The sequence below is a fragment of the Anolis sagrei genome, chromosome 2 (genome assembly GCF_037176765.1).
Source record: "Anolis sagrei isolate rAnoSag1 chromosome 2, rAnoSag1.mat, whole genome shotgun sequence".
NCBI lineage: Eukaryota > Metazoa > Chordata > Lepidosauria > Squamata > Dactyloidae > Anolis > Anolis sagrei.
The window spans coordinates 110,312,768-110,337,230 of NC_090022.1; the positions used below are offsets into that span (position 1 = coordinate 110,312,768).

The window sequence follows — 24,463 nt, forward strand, 5'->3', positions numbered from 1 at the left end:
TCAACTATAGGATTGTTGCCCAGGGAATAGAAATTGTTTGGCAATTAGGAAATAAAACAAACACATTTAAAAAATAAATGATTAAAAATAACCACATTGAAAAATATTAAATTGTTCCCTATGAATGATGAGTGGTTTTTATTTTTGTCACATCTTTTATCAAAGGATTTTTTTTTGTGTCAATGACTGCACGTGGCAACCACACAAGGCTGTGTGATTAATAAAAATAGAAATAAATACTTGCTCATGTTGGAACTGGGTAGGGTGATGTGGTCTAGGAAACCAGAACAGAAAAAGTTACTTTTTCAGCTATAGTTTCCAGAATTTTTCCAGCCAGGGTGACTGCTGGCTTTGGTCTTATATAACAATATAAAGTAGACTTATTTTTGCATTTCAAGCTATTGTTAAACACTCTAAAGGTACCAGAATCTGTTTGATCTTGGAAGCTAAAGAGGTCAGCCCTGGATGGGAGATAAACTAGATCATTAGAAATGTTGTGTAAGTAAGATAAAAATGAAATATAACATAACAGCATGCTATGCATACGACAGTATGGCAATTCCAGGAGGAAAAAAACCTAATGAGAAGTTGCCTTCATTCTATGCTCCTAATGATCATTAAGAATCCATTATTAATTTGGCTATATGCTTACATGATGAGTTTATATGCATAGGCAAAAAAAAAATCTAAAACAGGAGAAACAGCTTTAAAAAGAATTATGTTTTCATGAGATTGAAAACACTGTTATTTTGAGGGATTTATAAACAAATGCATTTGCCTGTCATTACACTCTACTATGATGATGATCTTTACATTCCACCCTACATCTCATGCTAGATATCTTAAGCAAATTATTTAAGGCATATAGAAAATGCTCAAGAAACATGGGGGAAAAAACATGTTCATTAATTTTACAAGAGGAGTTTCAGTGTCACATTATTTTTGTCACATCTTTTACCATAGGAAGCTAAGCAAGGTCAGCTTTCGTTAGTACTTGGAATGGAAGCTGACAATGACAACCAAGTGCTCTCAACAATGTTTTAGAGGGGGGGGGGGACTGGCAAAACCACATCAGACTATTTCTTGGTAAGAAAACACTAAGAAATTCACAGGGTCATCATAAGTGTACAGGCGACTTAACAGCATACATAGAACTGTGACTGTGATCTTTAAGGAATTGAAAACAGTCCTAAAATGATATTTAAATAACATTGTCTGTTAACTTATGGTTCATAAAAAATTGCTGTGGAAATAAAATAAAATAGACTGTGCAGCCATGCAAACGTAGCATAAACTGGAAACAGACTGATTGGTCCTTCTCCAGAGCACAGAGGAATTGCGAGGGGAATAGAATCTCTTCTGTTAGCCGTTCTGTACAAGTGGCAGATGGCATCTAAGGCAGACACAGATTACCAGTTTAGTCCATAAATCAGAAAATCTGAAGGGGTTTGTTTTCCCGTCAGTTTAGTCCTCTTATTACGAGCTACTCCTCTCAGAGCAGAGTTCCCACCAAAGACAATTGCACCAGAGTTAATTCCACACACAACTGGCCTCTTGAGTTCCTGCTGACAGTTCTAAACAATGTGGTAGAATGTTTATTTTCTGTGTTCCATTTGAACATGGATTTTATTTGGCTTCTTCAAATCTGATCAGCTGAGGGATTTTTTTTAAAAAAAGAACTGTCCACAAGAGACATGGCTACACAGAAGTGGTCTCTCTCTCTCTCTCTCTCCCCCCCCCCCCCCAAATCAGCACATGATTTGGGTTGGATCATCTCTTGCTTCTCTTCTTACTAACAAAAATATTTCACCATGTACAAATGAGCAATTGATATTGATCACTTTATTTGTTTAAGTAAGACAATAGGAATGGTGTGCCTTGAAGCATTAATAGCAAATCTGACCATTCAATTACCATTGCTGTGGTTCCTGAAATGAGATTAATGGTCACTTAGGGAAGGCATGTTCACTTAATGTGAATGGATTGTTTCCTTCAATGAGCTTTTTTCTTTTAATGTTGTGCAGAACCTCATAAAATTGATCAATGAAATATACATATCTATCGGAAGCTCTGAAAACAAAGAATGGAAGGCCAAACTATTTATAAAATATACTGATTTTTCCTTGATAGATTTCTCTTCCTTTTCCTCCCACCCTGGCCCCAATAAGCAAAAGGAGAGGAGGGAGATGATGGAAACCACGACATATAAGAAACAAGTTATGACTGAGGCTGTATACAGTTATTTCTGATGGTACACACTAGCAAAATAGAAGGAATACAAAGGCATTATTTTAAATGGTGAATTACTATCCAATGCAGTTTTCTGAATTGGTGCCTCAAATAACCCCGGGAATAGTATCTGGTTCAACTGATATAATACCCAAGGCCCACTATGCTATTTGGTCACATAAAGCATAGAATTCCAAAGGCACCTTTCCTTCTTTCTAACAAGGAAAACAGAATTAGAACGAATTAAATCAATAGCACATAGCTGCCATTTTGTGATAAAAATGATGCTTGAGAAATATTCAACTGATTCTAATTCATGGGTGGGAATTATGTTGCCTTCCAAAGGTTGTAGGACTGCAACTCCCAGAATCCCTGACTATGTTGCCTAGGGATGCTGGGTCTTCCAAACCAATAGCACCTGTATGACTCCTACCTGTCTTACCTAGCAATAAGACTGGAAGTGGGGTTTTTTTTTTTGAGAAACTAAACTGAAGGTTATAGTTTCCTTCCTTTTGCTCTTTTTGTATTATAGTAAATTACTAGATAAGTTCCACATTTACTAAGTGTTCCCCTGCGTGCAAAGAGAATTTATTTATTTATTTATTTTGAGTGCTTTTACCCCGCCCTTTTCAACCCCCTAGGGGGGACTCAGGGCGGCTTACAAAAGGCACAATTCAATTCCTAACAATTACAACATACAATACACTATACAATACACAAATTTACCATATAATATCACCGTTATAAAGAGAAAGAGAAATATGTTTTAATGAGTACAAAATTCCTCAGAATCTGGGAAAGTTTACATCTTCAACTATTAGTATTTCCACACAGGCATTATAATGTAGTTTGAAGCTGTCTCAAGGTCAGTCTACAAAATGTGCACCCACAATGCATGCTGAATCAGCCTGACAGAACCAGCATATTAAAAAAAACTCACCAAAAATTCTGGAATATTTCAGAAAATCTTCTGCAGCTGATCAGTGTATATCCCATGCAGAGCTGGAATTCGAGGCCAGGAAATGTGGAGCATTTGTCAGGACAGGGATATCATTGAAGCATTTGAAAAATGTGGAAACACAGCTTGGCAGAAGATAAACAATCCATCAGAGCTGGTCATACTGATGCCCCAAAGTGCATCCCGCCAGACAAGATAAGAAAAAAAATATTCCTGGGTTCATATTAATCCGCAGTTAGCAGATTTTCAAGACCACTGTTCCAGCCTGGAATCAGTTCCTGGGTTGCTTGTGTAGGCACTCTTCAGCAAAGCTGTTCTCTTTAATTCACTTCCTGTGTAGAACTGCCCAATGTTCCTCCATTCTAATACTTCTAAATTACTACCCTGAACCATAAGTACTTCACTTTCCAGGGGCTCAGGATGACACTTAAACATCTGCCTTTTCTATGGACTAGGGCTAGCCATCAAGTCTGGATATTCTTGAGACACCAGCATTGCCATAATTCTTATTTACCCCTATCTAACTTAGTACTGAAAAGGCACCCAAGAAAGGCAAAGGCAGTATGACATGCTGTCTCTTCCACCTTGAGATTTGCCCCAACTTGTAGGATCCCATCCACATGTTCAAAGAGTTGCATGGGCTGCATTGACTTTTGCTGCATTTACTTTTTTTCTCCGGGACTTTATCACAGAACAATGGCAAACTGGCATTGAAGCAAGACTTCACCAAGCCCAACCTGTTGCCAGTCTGCCACCTATCTGCAATAATCCCATCCCTTGCTATTAATAGAAAAAGACATCATTAGTCACAGATCATGCCATGTTCTTGTCACTTACTTGGTGTGATGAGCCCATTTTGCTTCTGTGTCAGCACGTTAACTCTGAAGTGAGATCAAGGGGTGGGATTCTCCTCCTCTCCCCTTTCCCACACAGTAATTAATTGATTTGAAATTGTATTTTTATTTTAAGACTAAGCTATGCTGAGACTGTGAAATAGGCTTTTATTTTAAAAAAAACAGAAAAGTGGAGCTGCAGGAGGCAGAGTGACAAGGCTAATCAGAAGAACAGCTGTGGGGTCATGGTTAAGCAAATAGGTGCAGTTGTACAAATGTGAACAGGAGTGATTGTGAGGGTTACCATCTTGTTATGTTACTGATATCTGTTTTCACGTGACTGCCATGGGATAGCAGGTTCATGTGATACAGCCCCTAGTCACTGCTGACTCTCCCCCCTTTTTCAGATACTTGCAGAGCACAAAAATGTAAAAATGTAATTACAGCCTGCAATAACAAAAGTCTAAGGGCATGATCTCTCTGCTTTTCTATTCTATTTTTAAAAAACTAACTCAAGGATAAAGGACCTATAGCATACAAAAGAATATAATTATGCAACATATTTTTATGCATTTAGTCATAGTCTTCTGACACACAATCTTTTCTGTCACTCCTGATTTCTTTCCAAAGCAAACTGTTGTCTTTATGGGATGTTGTCCTAACAGATTTGGTTACACAGGTACATCGAGAGTAACACAAATGGGTTGAAATAGAGAACGTAACTATGAGATATTCAGTCTGTCTAGCACAGAGGCACCAACACCAATTTGGTACTAGATTGCTCTATTTACTGCTGACCCAAGGCAAGGGCAAGATGGTGCACAGCAGCTTCTGAAACATATTACAAAAAGAACTATGACACCAAATCACAAAGACTTCTTTCTAAAATTCTTTTTTATCTTGCAGCTTGGCAGAAAAGAAAATTCTGATGACAAGGCAGCACAACCAACTAACTCCCTCAGGTTAGTCTTGTTCTACTCGCCTCAAAGCAGCTGTGTTCAAGAAATGAGTACAGTTGCCCAGGGTGTTTTTTATTTGATCCAGGTTAAGACCAATGGGTTCACAGAAATGGCTTAAACAATTGAGAAATAAGGATTGTGCAACTTTCCAGATGTTGTTACCACTCCCATGCTCCCTCATAATTAGCTATTATGGCTAGAATTAATACAAGTTGCAACAATTCCCACATTCTGTCTGTGTTTTAGATGTATCACTTGCTCAATTTCTTTAAAATGGTAGGTAGACATTAACATGCGTGCATGTTTCACAATATAAAACATCGTCCAGATGGACAACGTTTAAAAGTTAGAGATAAGGGGCTCCATCACCTGGAGGTCCTTAAGCTGGGGGACAGCAGAGAAATCCATTGGGCAGTGTGAGAAACCATCCTTGTGCCCCACATCACCCACATAGCCCCCTTACCCATAACATGGGGGAAATTATAGCTGCCCAGCTTCCCCCTGCTCTGTCCCTGGCTTAGGTAAGAGAACACAAGTAGTTACCCATGACCTGAGGACTTTGTCCTATGATGCTTCCAGGATGAAGTGCCACCAGAAGTAGCCCTGCATCATGTGATGGGCTCTGGCAGAGTCTGTCCTGGCTCTGTCCTGGAAGCATCGTGGGATGGGACAAAAACCCCATGTGACAGAGTAAAACCTCAACATGCTGCTTTTTGTTTGTTTGCTCACTTCTTTATTTGATATACAGTATGACCTCTAAATCCAGGGAAGGGGGGTATATTTCCAGACTTAGTATGGATATGTGAAATTAAGAATAATAAATCAAATGAAGGATTTTTGGCCCAAGAATATCATAGAATCACACTGGAAGATTTAGAAAATGCCTAGAGAGGATGCCACTTCGTTACACTAGATAAAATATCCATTTAAAATCCAGTTTCTGCCTTCTTCAGAATTCTGGGGTTTGTAGTTTAGTGAGGCTTTTAAAGGCTCCTCCCTAAATTACAAATCCCAGAATTCTGCAGGAGGCAAAAACTGGATTTTAAGGGGATTTTTTCTCTAATGTTGGGAACTCTGTTGTAGAGATGGTGCATTTCACCCCAGAGGTATTCTGATGCACTTTTGAGGTGAAATTTAACTGAAAATGTGTCACAGAACTCATTTGAAAAATTCTGTTTCCTGTGGCAGGGGTGCTTCACAGCCATTGGTGGGGGGGTGGAGGGGTGGGGTAAATGAACTTTGGGAGTTGAGGACTACAAGTTTGTTTTCATTCATAATGCTACTCCAGGAAACATTCGAGGCCATTCCATGACATTTTTGTTTGAATTTCTTAAAAGGTTGGTGTCTAATTATTGCCAAACATTATGTTTGGTGTAACTTGAGGGCTTTGGGAGCTTCAAAAACATTGCATAATGTTGTCAAAAGCAGCTCTTTTGAAGCATTAGACGAAATGCCTCAGGACTAAAGGGAGCAGTGAGAGGAGATTGGTGACACACACTAATTCTACCCTCAACAGATGCTGCCTCTGTCCACTCCATCTCATCAGGAGGGTTTGGAATATACTTCTAGGTGTATTCAAACTCATGCATTTCCACGTAAGGAAGAAACTTCAAGCAAAGTTTCCAATTTCTAAAGCCCCACTGACCATTTAATGCAGTTTGAAGCATTCCAGGTAATGAATGAATATGTTTCTTAAATAAGAGCAACAATAGCTGTCTTCCTGCTTCCTTCTTTCACAAGTGCTTGATTAATGTATAGCAGCTTTACCTACCTGAGGTTGTTGGCACTACTTCAGTTGTGTTTCTGAGCCCAATAAATGAGAACTGATACAGCCTCCAGGACCTTGTATCTCCCACTTCCACAGAACTGCGCTTCCACATGTAGATGATTTCTTCTTTGGGATAACCATCTTCAAAAGAATCAAAATTATAATCCCATCATTTTTTGTATTTATTGGTGTTGTGACATTCACTGCAGGATTTCTCTCCTCTGATTGCACGCAATATTAAATATGAGTGGAACAAAGTCCTTGTAAAAACAACCTCAGAAAAGCAAAGCTGTCTCAAGTTTCTTTCAGTCTTCAGTAGGTTTTGCTTTTCTTGTTTCTTCACAAGCCTCTTCCTAAAACTGTACTGAATTATTGCTTATACAATTTTAAGTTTAAATTTATTATTTAGTTGTACTTAAAAATTATATTTCAGTATGGTAAGTCACAATCAAAGCCAGGGCCAACCCTGTTGAGCACTTTGATGGGAAACCGTCCATGAATATCAAGTATTGTAGAATATATTTAAGAGAAAGAAATTGGCAAAACACCTCTTGAGTATTCCTTGCCTAATTAAATTCACGAGGTCACCATACATCAACAAGTGACTTTTGGACATATGTGCACATACAAATATGATAGGTCACATGCAGAACATTCGTACTGTCTTTTTGCAACCTGGTGTTGATCAGATGAATGGGAAAATCACCACCAACAATTCCAAACAGCACAGCAAGGTAGTTCTGATTCAAAATACCTACAGATTCCCAGGCTGTGGGAATTAATTTACATTGATAAATGTTTTACTGCTTGTTTACAATTACCTAACTATGTGCCAGACAGATCTGTACTAAAACTAAAAAATCTGATCATTTGATTGTCACTACATAAAAACAAAAGTATATATAATTCCTCAAGAGCAGGCAAGGTAACTAGGATTTTTTGACATCCCCCCATTTTTAGATGAAAATATAATATATTTAATTTTTCACAGAAACACATTTTGCACAAAATATGATGTTTTTGAACAAAACATAACAAAAAATAGCAGTTGTGTTTTTCCCTTTGAAAAATCACATGTTCTTTCAAGGGGATGTCCTGATATGTTGATGCATCATGCATAAGAAAATTTGTCTATATTTTTTTTACATCTCCAACTAAAACTGCAATTAAATATGCAACTACTATGGGGAAGCAAGAGTAACAAATCGCAGGGGCCAATTTACGTCCCTTGAGATGCAGAGACATACTACAAATATGCCCCCAAATGAAAACAGAGCAAAACTGGAAGTTCATTTTTAGTTTAAAAAATAGATGTTATGGTTTTTTTTAATGTTCAGGGGCTACGAGCTATGTGGAAGGTGAGAGGCAATTTGCACTCCCTTTTGCCCAGAAAAAATGGGTGGCTGAAAAATCTGACGTGGTCAAGTGTCACAAAACAGTCTTTGGGAATTACTCGTGGGATCAGAGCCGCATTTCTTCCAACTTGGATCTACCACTTATGATATAACCTTTGACATGCATTCTTTCCATGGAACAGCCACTCTGATGGATTGGTCTTAGAAGCTGATTTTGGAGCTCTGGGGTGTTAAATCACAGTCAGTGTTCAAGCTTACTGAAAATGCTTAGGTCACTATTCCTACCTATGGCTGGATCTGTACTGCTATATAGTACACTTCGAATTCGCATTATATGGTCAGGGTAGACCCATGTGATGCAGTAGAATGCAGTTAAGCTACATTATATTGGTCTGCACTGACTCTAAAATGTAGATTCAAATTACATTATATGGCAGTGTAGATCCAGCATATGTAATTTCATAAATTATTGTTTGAAGATAAATGAGATAAACAATGCATAACAAATACACATAACCCTGAGTTTTGAAACAGGCAAGAGTACATATGGAAAGGCTTGGGCAGAAATACAAATAATGTACTATCAATCTAGAAGGTTTTAAGTTGCACGCACTGCTCTAAAGCAAAAGTATCTATGCTAACACTGTACTGGAATTTGTTCATTTATCATTTTCTAACTTTTCATTATCAAATTATGCATAATTAGTTCATGCACCAGCTTTCCTCAACCTGGCATTTTCCTATGCTGTAGACACCAAATCCCATCATTCCTTAACAGTGAATTCATGGTCATGCTAACTGGACATGGTGGGAAGTTATACTATATATTTGCTGCTCAGTTTATTTTTAAAATTATATCCTTTTATTTTGTAAAGAAAACCAGTGTTTTGATATTGCTACTTACAGCTTGAAAATGCCAAGGGACAAGAATGTTCATCCATTGGGAAGTTGTGCAGCTGTAGCTGACACTCAGCATCTATTGTCAATCTGTGGAGAAATAAATATGAGCATTATTGCCTTAATCATTTGTGCTGTTCATAGCTCTAGAAATTTTAATTTTGCAATTGTGAAAGCTTCAGTATATGATCCCGGAGGAGTTACAAAATCCATAAGGCTCTGGTCCTTCCAGCCATTTTCCCTAGCATGTCTTTCCCTACTATGTTCCCTAGCATGTATTTATACCCTGCCACCATCTCCCATAGCAATTTGGGATACCTTTCAAGCATGTAAAATACAATATACAGCATTGTATTTTACAGCATGTAAAATACAATATATCAACATTAAAACCAATAACACATTTAAAACCAGATATATAAAATTAACAAGAGCAATTGAATAAATAAAATATGGCAATGGATGTTGATTAAAAGATACATACAATGAATTTAGCCTTCCCTGGCTAAAGATAGTAGTCTGGCTGCTATCTTAAACATTATCAAAGACCTGATGAAAGAGCCAAGTTTTTATCTCTTTCTGAAAGTGCTGTAGTGTGGTGGCTTGCTTAAGTTCCCTGGGGAGGGCGTTCCAGAGCCAGGGGACCACCACCGAGAAGGCTCTCTCCCTAGCCCCCACCATCCGCCCTTGAAACAGAGGCAGGACCAAGAGGAGAGCCTTCCTGGCAAATATTACAGCCCACGCTGGTTCGTAGGGGGAGATGCAATCACGAAGATAGGCTGGACCTGAACTGCGTACTTAAAATATATAATATCCAGGCTAAGCATCCACTGCTCATTTAACTGTCCTCATCAGTGATGACTGTATCAATTACGTGATCTTCCAGAGTCTTCTTGGGCATTGTAGTTCTTACAGAGGATATGTATAGAACTGTCAAGCTACCCTTTGTAAATAGATAACAAACCGGTCTAACACACTAATGTAGTTTGGAATGTGGAGTCCCACTCTACAATTGTGTTATATGTTAGCAATATAGAATATAGGAATGAAATCTCCACTTCATCCTCACAAGCAGGCATAGGCAACGCCAAACCTATTATCCTGTCCGCACAAGATGGTGAGATATTGCAGATTTCATAAGAAATCAGAAATGAGAATTGAGTGATGTTGTGTAAATTAATCAAAATTCTACAAACAAGATGGGGAACACAACAATGGTGTAATCCCATGGTCAATAATACTAAAAGAGAAGGGAGTTTCTTAAAAGGGAGATACTGACTCCGTCTACACTGCCATATAATGCAGTTTTAAATGGCATTATATGATCAGTGCAGACTCAAATAATGCAGGGAATGTGGATTATGTGAGTTTACCCTGACCATTTAATGCTATTTCAAATTGTATTATATGGTAGTGTGGATGGGGCCATTGAAGGTACCATTTCAAACAGTTCCAATAAGGAATAAAAATGGGAGGTGTCTAAAAAAATAGAGTGGATGTCTAAGTAACTTTAAACTGAGCTAAGATTAAAAGGGGACATGTACAAAATAAGGGAAATGAGGAAATCATCAAAAGTAAAATTCAAGTGAATAGTCGACATTGAAAGTCTGAAAAGCTAAAGCACAGAATGGGCTTAGTGTTGCTAGAGAGGTCAAAAAGAATTTAAAAGGCTTTTTAGTTATATCTTAGAAGGTGGAAATTGTAGAACCACTGCATGGAGCTACACCACAACTTCTTTGCCTTTGTCTTCTCCCAAAATAAAAACAGTGCTTAACTTGGGATAATGGAGCAAATAATGCAACAAAGATAGAGGGGTGTAAAAAATGTCTGGCTAATCTAAATGAATTCAAGTCTCCAGGGCCAGATGAACTACATTCAAGGGTATTTAAAGAACTGGAAGAAATGATCTCAAAAACACTGGCAAATAAATTTTTAAGACTCCCCAGAGGACAAGAGAAGTCCCAGTAATCTGGAGGAGGGTAACTGCTGTGCCCATCTTCAAAAAGGAAAAAAAAGGACCCAAACAATTACTGCCCCAGTTAACTTGATCTGATCCATATCTCAGCTACAAAGGTAATGATAATTATATATATATCCTATGAGTCATAATGAAGGATCCCCTAATAAAATGTGTCCTAGCGTTAGAAGGTAAGCTTTATCAGTTATACTTCTCTACCCCAACCTTTCTTGGTCTGGGTGTTTTCACAGGAGCAATACCTATAATACAATTTCACCACTGATTTTCTGAAGCCTGAACCTCATTTAAAGTTTCAACCATGATATAGCCTCAGTTCTCTTAGGCTTAGGTGAAAACTTCTTTACCTATAGAAGCACTAGAGTTCAAAGTTCAAATTACTCTGCTTCTGACTCAGGCTTTGAGTTTCATCCAAATCTAATACATATATCTAATTCAGTGCATATACTGGACAAAACGTAAACAGTGGTAAAAGGATACCTCAGTGTATACAGTACTCTGCCATCATTCCAGATCCGAAGCATCCGATTGGGAGTGGTTATCCAGTGAGCATCAGCCTTCTTTGAATTTCGGAAGAATGTGTCAGGTATCCATATCTTCCCAACCATGTTGCTGTTTAACCTTAGTACTTTAATAGTGCTGTTGAATCTCAGTCTTCTGTCATACCATGTTTGGGCAAAAAATATATCTATTGTATATTCCTGCAGTATTAAAATATATATCAAAATTCTGTAAGATCTCAAGAAAATCCCATTTTTCAAAATCTCTGCAATTTGGCTACATAAACTCTTTTTTAAAAACCATTTCATAGAGGAGACCAAGTTAGTTACATCAAGTAGCCAGATCCACAAAAGAACTGAATTTCTGATTTTAAGGTGACGTTTCTACTGTTGTTATATGGTTACAATGCTTTTTTTTTGTTTCAGAAACAACTTGAGAAACTGCAAGTTGCTTCTGGTGTGAGAGAATTGGCCATCTGCAAGGATGCTGCCCAGAGGACATCCAGATGTTATACCACCCTTTGGGAGGCTTCTCTTATGCCCCCACATGAGAAGCTGGAGCTGACAGAAGGGAGCTCACCCCACTCCCCGGATTCAAACTGCCAACCTTTTGAACGATCAGCAGTCCTGCTGGCACAAAGGTTTAACCCATTTGTCACTGGGGGCTCCATGCTACAATACTAAAATAATGCAATATTTAATTACACTGTTGGTTAAGCTATTTTTTCCTAGACCTTTGCGATGTTCTACAGCAAAACAATAATTTAGCAGAGTTGTGCATCAAGCCACTTCTATGGAATTGTGATCCCCTTTACCTGGGGTGCTACTCTAACTAGCAAGCTCTTTTATAATACTATGTAGGACATCCTGCAGCACATTTTGCAATAGTTTTTCAGTGTATGTCTCTTAGAGCCTTTTCACACAGCCATATATATCCCAGAATATCAAGGCAGAAAATTCCACAATATCTGCTTTGAACTGTGTTATCTAGGGGGCATTCCACACTGCTGAATCAAATCCCACATTATCTGCTTTGAACTGGAATATATGGCGGTGTGGACTCAGATAACCTAATTCAAAGCAGATATTGTGGGATTTTCTGCTTTGATATTCCGAGTTTTATGGCTGTGTGGAAGGTCCCCAAGTTTACACTCAGATAATGTGGGATTTTCTGCCTTGATGTTCTGGGATATAGGACTGTGTGGAAGGGCCCTTAGAGTCTCAAACAATTTAACACAGTTTGTGGCAGCCACAAAAATGAAGCTTCTGCGGTTTCTGAAGTTTTTGCACAATTAAACAGGAAATAACACTTTCAAACCAGTAACAGAATATTTTTCAAATTTTACATTGTGTAATTCAACAGAGCTCCACTAGGCAAAATATAAAATAAAAGTAATATTTGTGATTGAATTTCCGAATAAAACAAACTAAAAGATCAGTGCTAATAACCCTAACATAGTCAGCCAACTTTTGTACTAACTAATGGAAATGCTACCAGGTAAATAAAGTTGATTAAAAGGCGACATATCACTTCTGCTCAGTTCTTAGTAGTCATCACTTCTCATCAACAGGGGCCGGTAAAATGGGGAGAAAGGTATATTTCAGCCATTCCCATGTTTTTCTGGATTCAAGACCAATTATATATTTCACATGTAAGTATACACTGACAATCATTAACAGTACAATTCAAATATGGATAAATTTATGACCAATTTTTTACTTACCATATTGATTGCATTCACTGGGCCAATGCTATTGACATACATATCAGTATGAATAACTGTTGGCTGCACTGTAATAAAAGAAAAAAACAACTGCTAATACCACTAAAAGTAAAACATCTAGACCACAGATCACATTCTTATGTATAAAATGTACATTTAAAGCAGCTCCCCTCAGTCTGTTGCCTTCCAGACCAGATTATTTAAATTTCCCACCATCCCTAAATCTGCTGCATAGGGATAATGGGTACTGTAGGCCAACCTATCAAGAGGGAAGAGTAAAGTTGATTTAAAGGAAGGAGTTCCATTTCTGTCAGATAGGTTTAAATACAAAGGTATCTACTTTAAAATATTTTGAGAGAAAGGGAGAGAAAACACTTGGGTATCTGAAATTCATGTTGTTCTGTAAGTGAAAATAATCCTGTATTATTACTTGGATTACTGCTGTAAAGAAAAGTGATTTCATTTTATTCTACTACATTATTAATAATACTATAATCAAGACAATGTTTGTGCTTGAAACATATTTGGAAAGAAAGCTGAACATTTGTGTACCTATCCATGTGTGTATGCAGATGACTCTATTATATTTTTAAAAAAATATGAAAATATTTTACATTAGAAATCCTTCTTATGAAATCTCTATGGCATGAACTGCAGGAAGTACTGGAGATATAGAAAAGTTCCATCTAAAATCTATTATTACTACCAGTACTACTCTCATTATTACTCTCAATATTATAATTGGCACTGAAATGTATAAACTTGAATTATTATTCATTTACTCATTTTTAACTATAATGTTGTAAATATTGAATACTACATGTCACTAAGAAATCTAAAAAAAATCCTCAAATGTAAAGACAAATTATTAAATACATTAAAGTCAAAATCATCCACACTACAGTATTTCAGCTTTCTATAAATGGTTTTGAAAGCTAGACAGTGAAGAAAGATAACAAGAAGAAAATTAACTCATTCAATATGTGCTGCTGGAAGAGAGTTCTGTAGACTGCTAAAACTGAACAAATAAATTGGGCTAGGAGCAAATGAAATCTCAACTTTCACTAGAAGAGAAGATGACAAAGCCTTTGTGCATATGAAATAACACATGCTACTGGAAAATCAAAGTCAGCTTAATGGTAAATAAGAATAAAAACAACAACAACAACAAGCCTTTGACATCACACCAAATGTCCTTTACAAAAATGTATCTGTTGTACAATAATGTAAAAAATAATTCCGAAAAGGCTATCCTTTGGACTTCCTTCTGCTAATAATGCAGAAGGGACTTCTTGAGGCAAAATGAATTGAGCAACATTGGTTGTTTCAGAACTAAAATAAATGTTTCAAAGCTTCATAACAAGACATGAGCCTTTGGAACCCTGAACCTTTTTTGTGGGTTGGATTAAAAACCATGTCCCAAGGCTAAAAGGACAAGCAAGAGAAAGATTGGAGAGAGGCAATGCAATGATTTACTTGTTTTTAATAGACTTTAGTTATTTTCAAGTCAAGATGTCTACACATAAAAGCAGTTAACTTTTGCAGTAGCATGAAAAAGTCCTGATTTTACTTCTTATGTAGTTTTTCAACACAAACATATGAAATCTGGGGTCTTCTGTGAGTGTTGATTCACTTGGGAAAAATGTAGCTTGATAAAAGGCCCACCTGACCCAAAAATATCAAGAGAAGCAGACACATTCAACTCCATAGAGCTAGCAATGATGCAATTTGTAAGTTATTTTCTGCAAGCAGAAGACAGTCAAGACTTCCTAGGACCTGGCATCTTGTCTTCTTCATTGTCATATCAAACTGTCTTCTGTAAGTAGGACTGATCAAACAAAATCAAATTGTCTTTTCAGGGTCTCTCCAATTCTGTGATGGCACTTGTTCTACTCAAACTCAACTCTTTCCAGTTCCTAAATTCCCTGTCAATCTTATTAGACCAATGTCCCAGGCTGTCTGATGTCCCAGGCTGCTTAATGACCGGTGCTGGGCTTCTCCTTTTATCTTTCTTCAAACTGAACAAGATCAGCACCACAATTTCTGTTTAACATCAAACTATATTAGTGGTGATGGTGGGGAAAATGCAAACTCTGATCTGTATGTGGTCCCCAGACTTTTCTAAACTTCAAGCATCTCTGGAGTTAACCACTTGATGAAAAAACATCAAGCAGGAACAGTGGTTCTGAGATTACATGGATCAAGGGAAGGGGACAGGCCAGAAAAGGCCTGTGAAACCAAAACTTCCAAATCAGAAATTGACATTTCTGGTTTTGTTTTTGTGTTTTTCCCTCAACATTTTTTTCTTTTTCAGGCTGAGTGCTACTGAAGCAAACACTGAAGATCACATTTAGTGTACAGCCTCACCAAAATTTCTCACAATTTGTTGTGTGCCCATGAAAACTTTCTATGAAAAACCCTGACTTGTGTAGCCACAGTATCCCTACAGCATAAGCTTGAAGAGGTTGTCAAGACTTACATCTGGCATTATTGCACTGTTTTCCTGATAATGCTTGAAAGCCTTTTCTGATATAATGCACTTGACTTTGTTCATGAACACTGGGTGAGGATCAACAAGAATTTTCCTTTTGTTTGGATCCCGTATTCTCTCCTTCTCCTGTCATTATATGTGTTTGTAGTTTAATAGATCTGCAATCCGGCTGTTACATCTTGTGACACATTTATTGCTGTATGGCATTCTTCACAAAGAGAGAGACTGATCCCCAGTCCGATAAAGACTGTGTACTAAGGCTTGAGTCACTTAAATCAACCATAATAGAAGTTGTGCAGTGTAGCACAACTATATTGTGAAACAATATAGTTCTAACATATTTCCCTTGCCCTTGATGTCAGACCCTTCCACACTCATAAATTCCCAGACATTGAAACAAACGATGTTTACATTTTTTTTAATCACTCCGAGCTGTAACGTTTTTTAAAAACCCAAATAAATCATGCTGATCAGAAATGTACATTTTAAACATTTATCTCATAAAATCTGGGCTATATTTGGCAATTAAAGGAAGTTTTCATTGTCAGTAGTTTATTTTATGTACATTTCAACCATTTACTTCATTATTAAGTGAAATATTTTCATCTCTTCCTTTCCTTTCTATTTCATTCTTGTTGGGAAAAAATGTAATAGTATTCTTACCTCCTATATCTGGCCTTAGCTTGTTGTCATATCCCTCCAGTAGACCATTCAAAATAAGAGTAACATCACTCTCATGGATTTTGGGGGTTAAAACCCAGGTTTTGTTGGTTGTATAATCTTCATAATCATCATCACTTTTTTGACTAGAACTATTTTTTAAAAGATAAAGAAGAGAACAATGGAGTCACATGATGGTTCAACATAGTGATTATATTCAAAGGCAACTTTATTAGAAAGCATCATTACCAGACAACTCTTTTTAAATATGGACAGCCCTGTACAAAACAGTGCAACATCTTACAGAAAGAAGCTACAGACACAATATCACTTACTGACTGGTATTCCATTGTAGTGAATTATCAAATGTGAGGTACAGATGTCTTTTCCTTTTTCTATCATACGAGACTTTATGAAGGTCCCCTATCTCTTTTGCTTATTGAAATTAAATGTTTCAGAACAGTCAATGTATCACCTATACAGCAGTATATATGAGATACAGATGGATGGATGGATGGATGGATGGATGGATGGATGGATGGATTGATTGATTGGGTTATGTCCTGCCTTTCTCTTAACATGGATCCCGAGATGCCTTACAACAAAACTATAAATCTGCAGAGAAAACTTTGTTGAATGAAATTAAATTGTCCATCATTTTAAAACATCAGTAATTAAAGCAGAAGGTATTTCTAAATTCATCATGGATGATCACTCATGGCGGAGTCTGTAAATGACTCTGAAGATATATTCTAGATCCACATGGTCTTTCACATTGAAGACATAGATTACCAGATGGAGGGAGGTCACAACAAAGGTTTGCTTGATTTGCCTTCCTCTTGGCATATTTTTTCCTTTTCCCTGTATTCATGCCTCTTCAAAATCCATAGCACCATTGGTAACTGCTGACTTCCAGTTACACTGTTGAAGTACCAGGGCTAAAATCCTTCTCCACAAGAGTTAATGACCATATCTCTGTTTGTTTGTTCTTGAAAAGGGAGAGCAAAGAAGGTCCAGTCAACCCCAAGTAAAAAAGGATTTAACCACCTGAGAACAGTCGCTGAAAAGCCCCTCCTCTCATATGTCCTCACTAAATTGGCCCTTCTACACAGACAACCCATGCCAAGCCTATGTGATGTTGGCACAGGGACTCCCTTCTATTGCCTTGTGCCCACTGCCCAGCCATACTGAAGGGGTTCATTGCCCCTGGACAGCTATCCTAGGTGCCCCCCCCCCAAAATGTGTTGCAGCAGATCATATAGGGGCATAGACTGAATCTAAGCTGTACAGATCTGTATAGACCATAACTACAACATTGAAATCTGTCTAAAAATTGGTAGCAAGTATAATTGTCTCAACAGGGGAGTTGTATGTTCCCTGAAACCTGACCCAGTAAGTCTTCTAGCTGCACCATTTTGGACCCACTGAATTTTCCACACAGTTGTGATAGGGAGCCCCACATTCAGTGTTACAATGATCCAAACAGGTTGTAACTAAGGCATGTTGTCATGGTAGCCGGGGCTGACATAACTAGCAGTGAGTATAACTGGTCCACTAGTTTTAACTGTACAAATTTTCTTCTGGCTACCACCGAACCCTGAGCATCCAAGTTGACGTAAATTGAAGTATACACATACAATGCCTTCAAATTCTGTAGAAACCAAACCATCACTAGCATTAGTTCCCATAGTTCTTAATTCAAACTACAACAGATTATTCATTAACTGGCACCCATGGGGATTGGTAGATGCTGAATAAATGTAGTTTCTGGTTGCTTGAGAGTTACTATTAAATACTGTATCCTATACTATGCTGTACCATAAACTCTGTATTGACTTGATATTAATATTGAAATACAGTAATTAGAAGCAAATTAAGACAAACAGAGAACAATTGGACTTAACGTAACACATGTTTACTGTATAATAAAAACTGCTTTGTAAATGCAATATGCAATTTTATTTTTTTTAAAAAAATGGCTGGTTGCTTGACTTACAGTTAACTGAGAGTCTACTGTATTGGGATTAATTTATGCTGATATAAGCTCACAACTCTCTCCTTCAAGGTACGAAAGAAAAAGCATTTCTGGTTTTAACACATTTTACCTTTAAAAACCTTCCTGTGTTTTTTTCATATTGTAGGATATGTTAGCCCTATGTTTCATAGCATAGTAGAACATCCTCGGAATCTAGTATGGGAATTTTAAAATCTCTATAATGGCTTAGCAATGGCTTAGATATTCTCTAAAATATCTCTTGGTTGACCCTTTGTTATTTCGCTATCATGCTTGCCAAAGTGTCATTGCTCAGGCACCTCGCAGCCACAACACAGCATATAATGAGCTTTCCTTGTTTTATTGACTATCAAAAATGAGGTTTGTTAATTAGCATTGTGCTACACCACATGCATCTAGGTACAATCAAACAGGGGCACTAATAATTAAACTGGTGAGGTAAGCAGGTTTGTAAAGCTGTCTGCAATTCCAACCAACTAATTGCATCTCTAATAGACAAATCACACTGTCTCTGAAACTCCAGCCCACAGATTGGGAATGATGCCTTCTCTGAACATAGTTAACTGAATAATAATTTGCACCTCATAGGAAACTTAGGAGAAACATCATTGGTTACCTGAGTTTTCTCAGAAAAGATTGCTTAACCTCTTTTCCAGCAGAGCTAGTTCTGGATTCAAATGGCAGATTTGATTGTTCAAATGCACATAGGATTCTAATCCATACAGTTTCATAATGATGGAGAAAATTGATTGTGTGTGTAGAAATATGAAAAATATTTATAAATTCCTCATCTTTGCTGAAAAAGAATATCATATTCATTCCAATGGGGGAAAAGAAAATGTAATTTCTAGATTTTAGGAGGGAAATTGCATGATTTTTTTATGCAACAAAGGTTGTTTATGTACTAAAACAAAATTATGTAATATTTTTTGTGCCTGAAATATTGTATTTCTCACAGAGATCAGGAGGGCAACCTGACAGATTTACAGTGGCACAAGTCCAACTTAACATCATCATAAGTATCTTCTTCCCCCTTTGGTTACTGCAGTAGTCAGAATTCTTAATAAACCTCACAAAATGATTAAAATATTCCCTGGCCTCATTTTTTAACTGCTGCAGTTCCTATTCCATGTTTACTGGATTGTCAGTATCAAGCAGGAAGGCACTAGAAAAGTGTCTGACTACGTGATGGTGACTGCTAGGACTTACAGATGAATCTGAAAGGTCCTCAAGAATGATGTCAGATATGTGAATATGAAGTAAAATTGGTACAAATTAAACAAACATTTGCACGGATTGATCTCTGTGTTATGTACCCCAACCACTTAAAAACACATACTAGGATGGATTTTTTTAAAAAATTGTGTTGTACATTTGTTTGTTTGTTTTTTTAAAAAAATGTACATTGCAGGTAGCAGAAATCTGGGGTCACTGCTTTCAGTTCCATATAGATACTATAAAAATTAATCTGGAGTACATGGATATAATTATTTAATAGCTGCTTCTCATAAGAATCAACACATAATTTTAACATGTATTGTTGAAGGCTTTCATGGCCGGAATCACTGGGTTGTTGTAGGTTTTTTTGGGCTATATGGCTATGTTCTAGAGGCATTCTCTCCTGACGTTTCACCTGCATCTATGGCAAGCATCCTCAGATGTAGTGAGGTGACAAAACAAATTATTACATAATTTTGTTTTAGTACATAAACAACCTTTGTTGCATCTCACTACCTCTGAGGATGCTTGCCATAGATGTAGGCGAAATGTCAGGAGAAAATGCCTCTAGAACATGGCCATATAGCCCGAAAAAACCTACAACAACCCATAATTTTAACAATTTTATTTTCATTGTAAGACAGTATTTCAAAGCTACACAGTTTTGAAAGCCTGTTTTCTGTTTTGTCCAAAAATGAAGACAGCTTTGCATAAAAATCAGCATGTGCTATGTAGAAAAATTGTTATGTGGACAGAAAATTCAATTTCCCCACCAAAAATGTTGTTTTCTACCATATGTAAATTGTACATATAATAAATCACCAATTACAGTATTGTGTACATGGCACTGCATTTTCTGGGTAGGAAATATTATTTCTGTATATTGATATATCATTTTCTGCATAGAAAAGTTTGCTTGAATAGTTTGTTTGTTTGTTGCACAGAAAATATGAGTTTCTGCACAAAATAACCACAGACCTCATGTGTGATTTTTACTCAGACTACATCCTGAACTTTAAAATTTTTATTAATCCTGGATTTTTCTTGTCAAGGTTTCTCAAAGGTCAAAACTCGTGTTTTTCAAACAGTTTTTCAAATCTTTCATAAATACTTTTCATCCCTGCTGGAAGACTAAAGTGGATGATGGTTAAATGTGAAGTTTTTTCCTGGCTGAATACTAAGAAATATGTTTGTTTTCATCAATTCTTTAAAAATGACTTGATCTGAAATTTCAGCCTAGAGAGCACCCTGCTGCATCTGCCTGATGTGTGCATGGTTAAAGCTGATGACTTAAAACAAGGTTACATATTAACTTACACTAGACTGGGCTGCAGGTTAGTTTGTCAAATTGGAATGTCCAACCTTATAAATCCAGAGGATATCTTAAATTGCCAATAAAATATCCGTACACCTTTTCCAATATAAATGATTTGTGTGATTATAGGTTGGAAAACTACTTTTTTTTCACATATTTGTTGACTTTGTGTAATAGTTGCACCCCCATTTTTTGGGGTTCCAATTTTGGTGTTTCTTTTTTCCTTGCACAATAGTCATAGCCTTGATTTATCTCTGAAAGCCTCCATTTGATCACCCATCCACCCAAAGGCCCATGCACCTGCTTCACTCATGTGCCCATCAGCTCACCCATCTGCCCGCCCATTCTCCCACCCAAAGACCCACCCTCCCAACAACTCGTGCATGCACTCTCTCACTTGGTTGCCCATCAATTCACTGATCATTCCCTTCCAAGAATGGCACTTCAAGCAGATTTTTCCTTGCATAACTGTCATATCCCTTTTTTTAAAAAAAGAAGGGGGAAAAGTGTCAACTACTATGCGATGAAATATGGTATACTTGAATCTTCTGTTTGAAATACATAAATTTGCCAATTAGGCCTTTAGTGATGAAATACTGAATGGACACGCTATTGTTTGTATTATATCAAACTTCTTTCTCTCTTGATGCTTAGATTAAAACAATGTAGACAGTGCAGCTCTATTTCACACATATCTCTTAGAGTGTTTTATTTTGCAGTTTGATTTCTAATATCTTGCTTGGTTCATGTTCCTACTTCAGCATCATTTGTCTCCCATAGCTAATGGAAGAATGAAGTTCCTTGCTTCTGTTTCACTGACATCCCTTCAAAAAAGAATAGAGAAAAAACAGGTGACCTACAGTCAGCTATGACAACCAAGATTCATCAAAAGATAGTCTTGCAGTGCAATAGCTGTGTATGGGTTTATAAAATACTGCCTCTCAGGAAGGAAGATAGTTAGATATTCAAGGATAACGATATATATCTGTCTGCCATCTATCACGTCCATTTCTAGCCCATGCTTGGTTCCATCCAATTTAAATTGGTTCTTTCTTTTTTTAAAAGAACAGAAACTCTTTTATGTATATTTTAAGATAATGGCTATATTTTGGAGCATATTTTTAAAACTGATATATTGCTTGCACACATCCTTGAATGACACCACTATTTATATTCATATGTGTGCATTTTTATGCATAATAATAATAATAATAATAATAATTTTATTTCTTACATGCCTCACCTCATGGCTCGGGGGGAGGGGAGCAGAATAATTAAAATGCATAAAAACATATTTGACACTCTGCAGCATTGCCTGTTTGACAGGAATAGTACCCATTAGTCCCACTTTTTCCTCTGCTTTTTAAGATGTCCCAGTTTATCTTTACTTCTCCCACATTCTCCTTCCTCTTGTCTTATTTCAGTTGCTACCATCAGATTTCAAAAAGGAGAAAAAGTGTGCACTTAACACTTAACACAGTGGGGGGAAGAATCGAGGAAGGGGTAGAAGGTTGCCCTCTTGGTACATGTGTACTTTCTGATTGAAAACATTTTGTAACAGTTTTTTAAAAATATATGTTCCTGGTTTTACAGTGTTATTTCCTGTTTAATTGTGTGGTACTTACTTTGAAAGTGATTGTTATAATCCAGAAACTTAATTTCAGTGGCTGCATAATTTCAGACATAATTTCAGGTATTCTAGGCAATTAATGTTATACTATGAGAAGAATGTGGAAAAGCTTTATAAGTGACGGTGCTTATTATTATTATTATGCTTATTGATACCCAGCTTTTTCTCTCCACAAGGAGACGCAAAGTGACTTACATTAAAAACCTTTCAATACAGTTAAAAATCTAAAAATATACAAACCTTAAATCATAATTTAATATAATTGGTATTTTAAAAATTCAGCTAAAATCTATAAAACATATTTAAGACAAAAAACCACAGCAGCCCCCAACTTTTTCTTTAAAATCTTCCTCTTTCAAAGCCTGCCTGAATAAAAGGGTTTTAACGTGCCGCCGGAAGGACTGCAGGAAGGGGGCTATACTGGCTTCCCTGAGAAAGGGGGAGTTTCAGAGTTGAGAGCCGGCATCTGAGAAGGCCCTCTCCCTTGTTCCCACCAACCAAGATAGGACTGAGAGATGGGGATCTCCTGAAGATCTCAGGGCCCAGAAAGATTCATACAAGGGGATGGAGCTGAGCTGTCTAGGGCTTTAAGGGTCATAACCAGTACTTTGAATTGTGCTTGTAAACAGAATGGCAGGCAGTGGAGCTGCTGCAACAGAGGAGTTGTCCTTTCCTTGTAGTCAGCCCCAGTGCAACCTGGCTGCAGCCCTTTGGACCAGCTGAAGTTTCTGAGCACTCATCAAAGGCAGTCCCATGTAGAGTGTGTTACAGTAATTCAGATGGGATTTTACCAAAGGCATGTACCACAATGACCAGATCTGGTTTCTCAAGGAATGGGTGTTGGCAGAAAAGTTTCAATTGTGCAAACACTGATTCCAGAAGGATCCGCAAACTGTGGACTCTGTTTTGAGGGGGAGTGGATTCCTATTTCCTGATCTGCCTTCCAACTGACCAGGAGTATCCTGTGTCTTGTCTGGATTAGGTTTCAATTTGTTTGCCCTCATCTAGTCCATTACTGATGACAAGCACTGGTTTAGGGCCAGGGCAGCTTCCTTGGCTTTAAGTGGGAAGGAGTAGTAGAGTTGGGTGTCATCTGCATATAGGTGGCACTGCACTCCAAAACTCCAGATGACCTCTCCCAGCAGTTTTATGTGTATGTTCAACAGCATGGGGGAGAAAATCAAACCCTGAGGAACCCCACAGGACAATGGCCGGGGGGACTTTCCCAGGATCATCTTCTGGGTACGGCCCTCCAGGAAGGAACAGAGCCACTGTAAAACAGTGCCTCCCAGTTCCATCCCAATGAGATGACCCAGGAAGATATCACAGTCAATAGTATTGAAACGGAATTAATTGTATCTTCAAAATGCTGAAAAATCCTGTGTTTAGCTAGTGTATTATATTTCCATCTTGAAGGAACAAATTATTATCAGTGTGAAAGTGGCATCTTTACCCATGTTATATGACTACAGTCCACTCACATCCTTAAGACTCTCTAAACCAATATTATTAGTAACAGGCTGCCCTGTCCTCCTAATGTTATTTTTCCTACTAAAGTTATGAAATAAATCATGTGAAAAAATAATGATTGTCAGGATTAGCCTAGACATGCTAGATGTTATCAGAATACCAAGCTACTTTATAGAAGAAACAGGAGCACAATATTTTCAAAATACAAAAGTGTAACAACATTTTTTTAAAAAAAATTTCAGTGAATTATATATTACTTTCCTTGTGGTGTTAATTTGTGTTCAGTTCTGGCTGTTTAAACCCACTAATGTCAGTGGGACAAAATATATATTGACTAAAGAATACCCCTGAGCCCACTGGTGGTGCAGCAGGTTAAACCACTGAGCTGCCGAACTTGCTGACCAAAAGGTTGGAGGTTTGAATCGGGGGAGTAGGGAGAGCTCCCACTTTTAACCTAGCAGTTAAAA

The 24,463-nt window shown here is 37.3% G+C and overlaps 1 protein-coding gene across 3 annotated transcripts in view; it reads right to left on the bottom strand.

Annotated features, from left to right (window-relative positions):
- The window catches only part of GABRG2 (gamma-aminobutyric acid type A receptor subunit gamma2), an 82,164-nt gene that overhangs the window by 39,351 nt on the left and 18,350 nt on the right, over positions 1–24,463 (bottom strand). For all 3 annotated transcript variants that reach the window (XM_067463730.1, XM_060764982.2, XM_060764980.2), the window contains exons 2-6: positions 16,353–16,501; positions 13,199–13,266; positions 11,455–11,675; positions 9,007–9,089; positions 6,751–6,888 (exon numbers count right to left, since the gene is read on the bottom strand). In XM_067463730.1, coding sequence (XP_067319831.1) covers positions 6,751–6,888; positions 9,007–9,089; positions 11,455–11,675; positions 13,199–13,266; positions 16,353–16,501 — 659 coding nt within the window. The remainder of the gene's footprint in view (positions 1–6,750; positions 6,889–9,006; positions 9,090–11,454; positions 11,676–13,198; positions 13,267–16,352; positions 16,502–24,463) is intronic.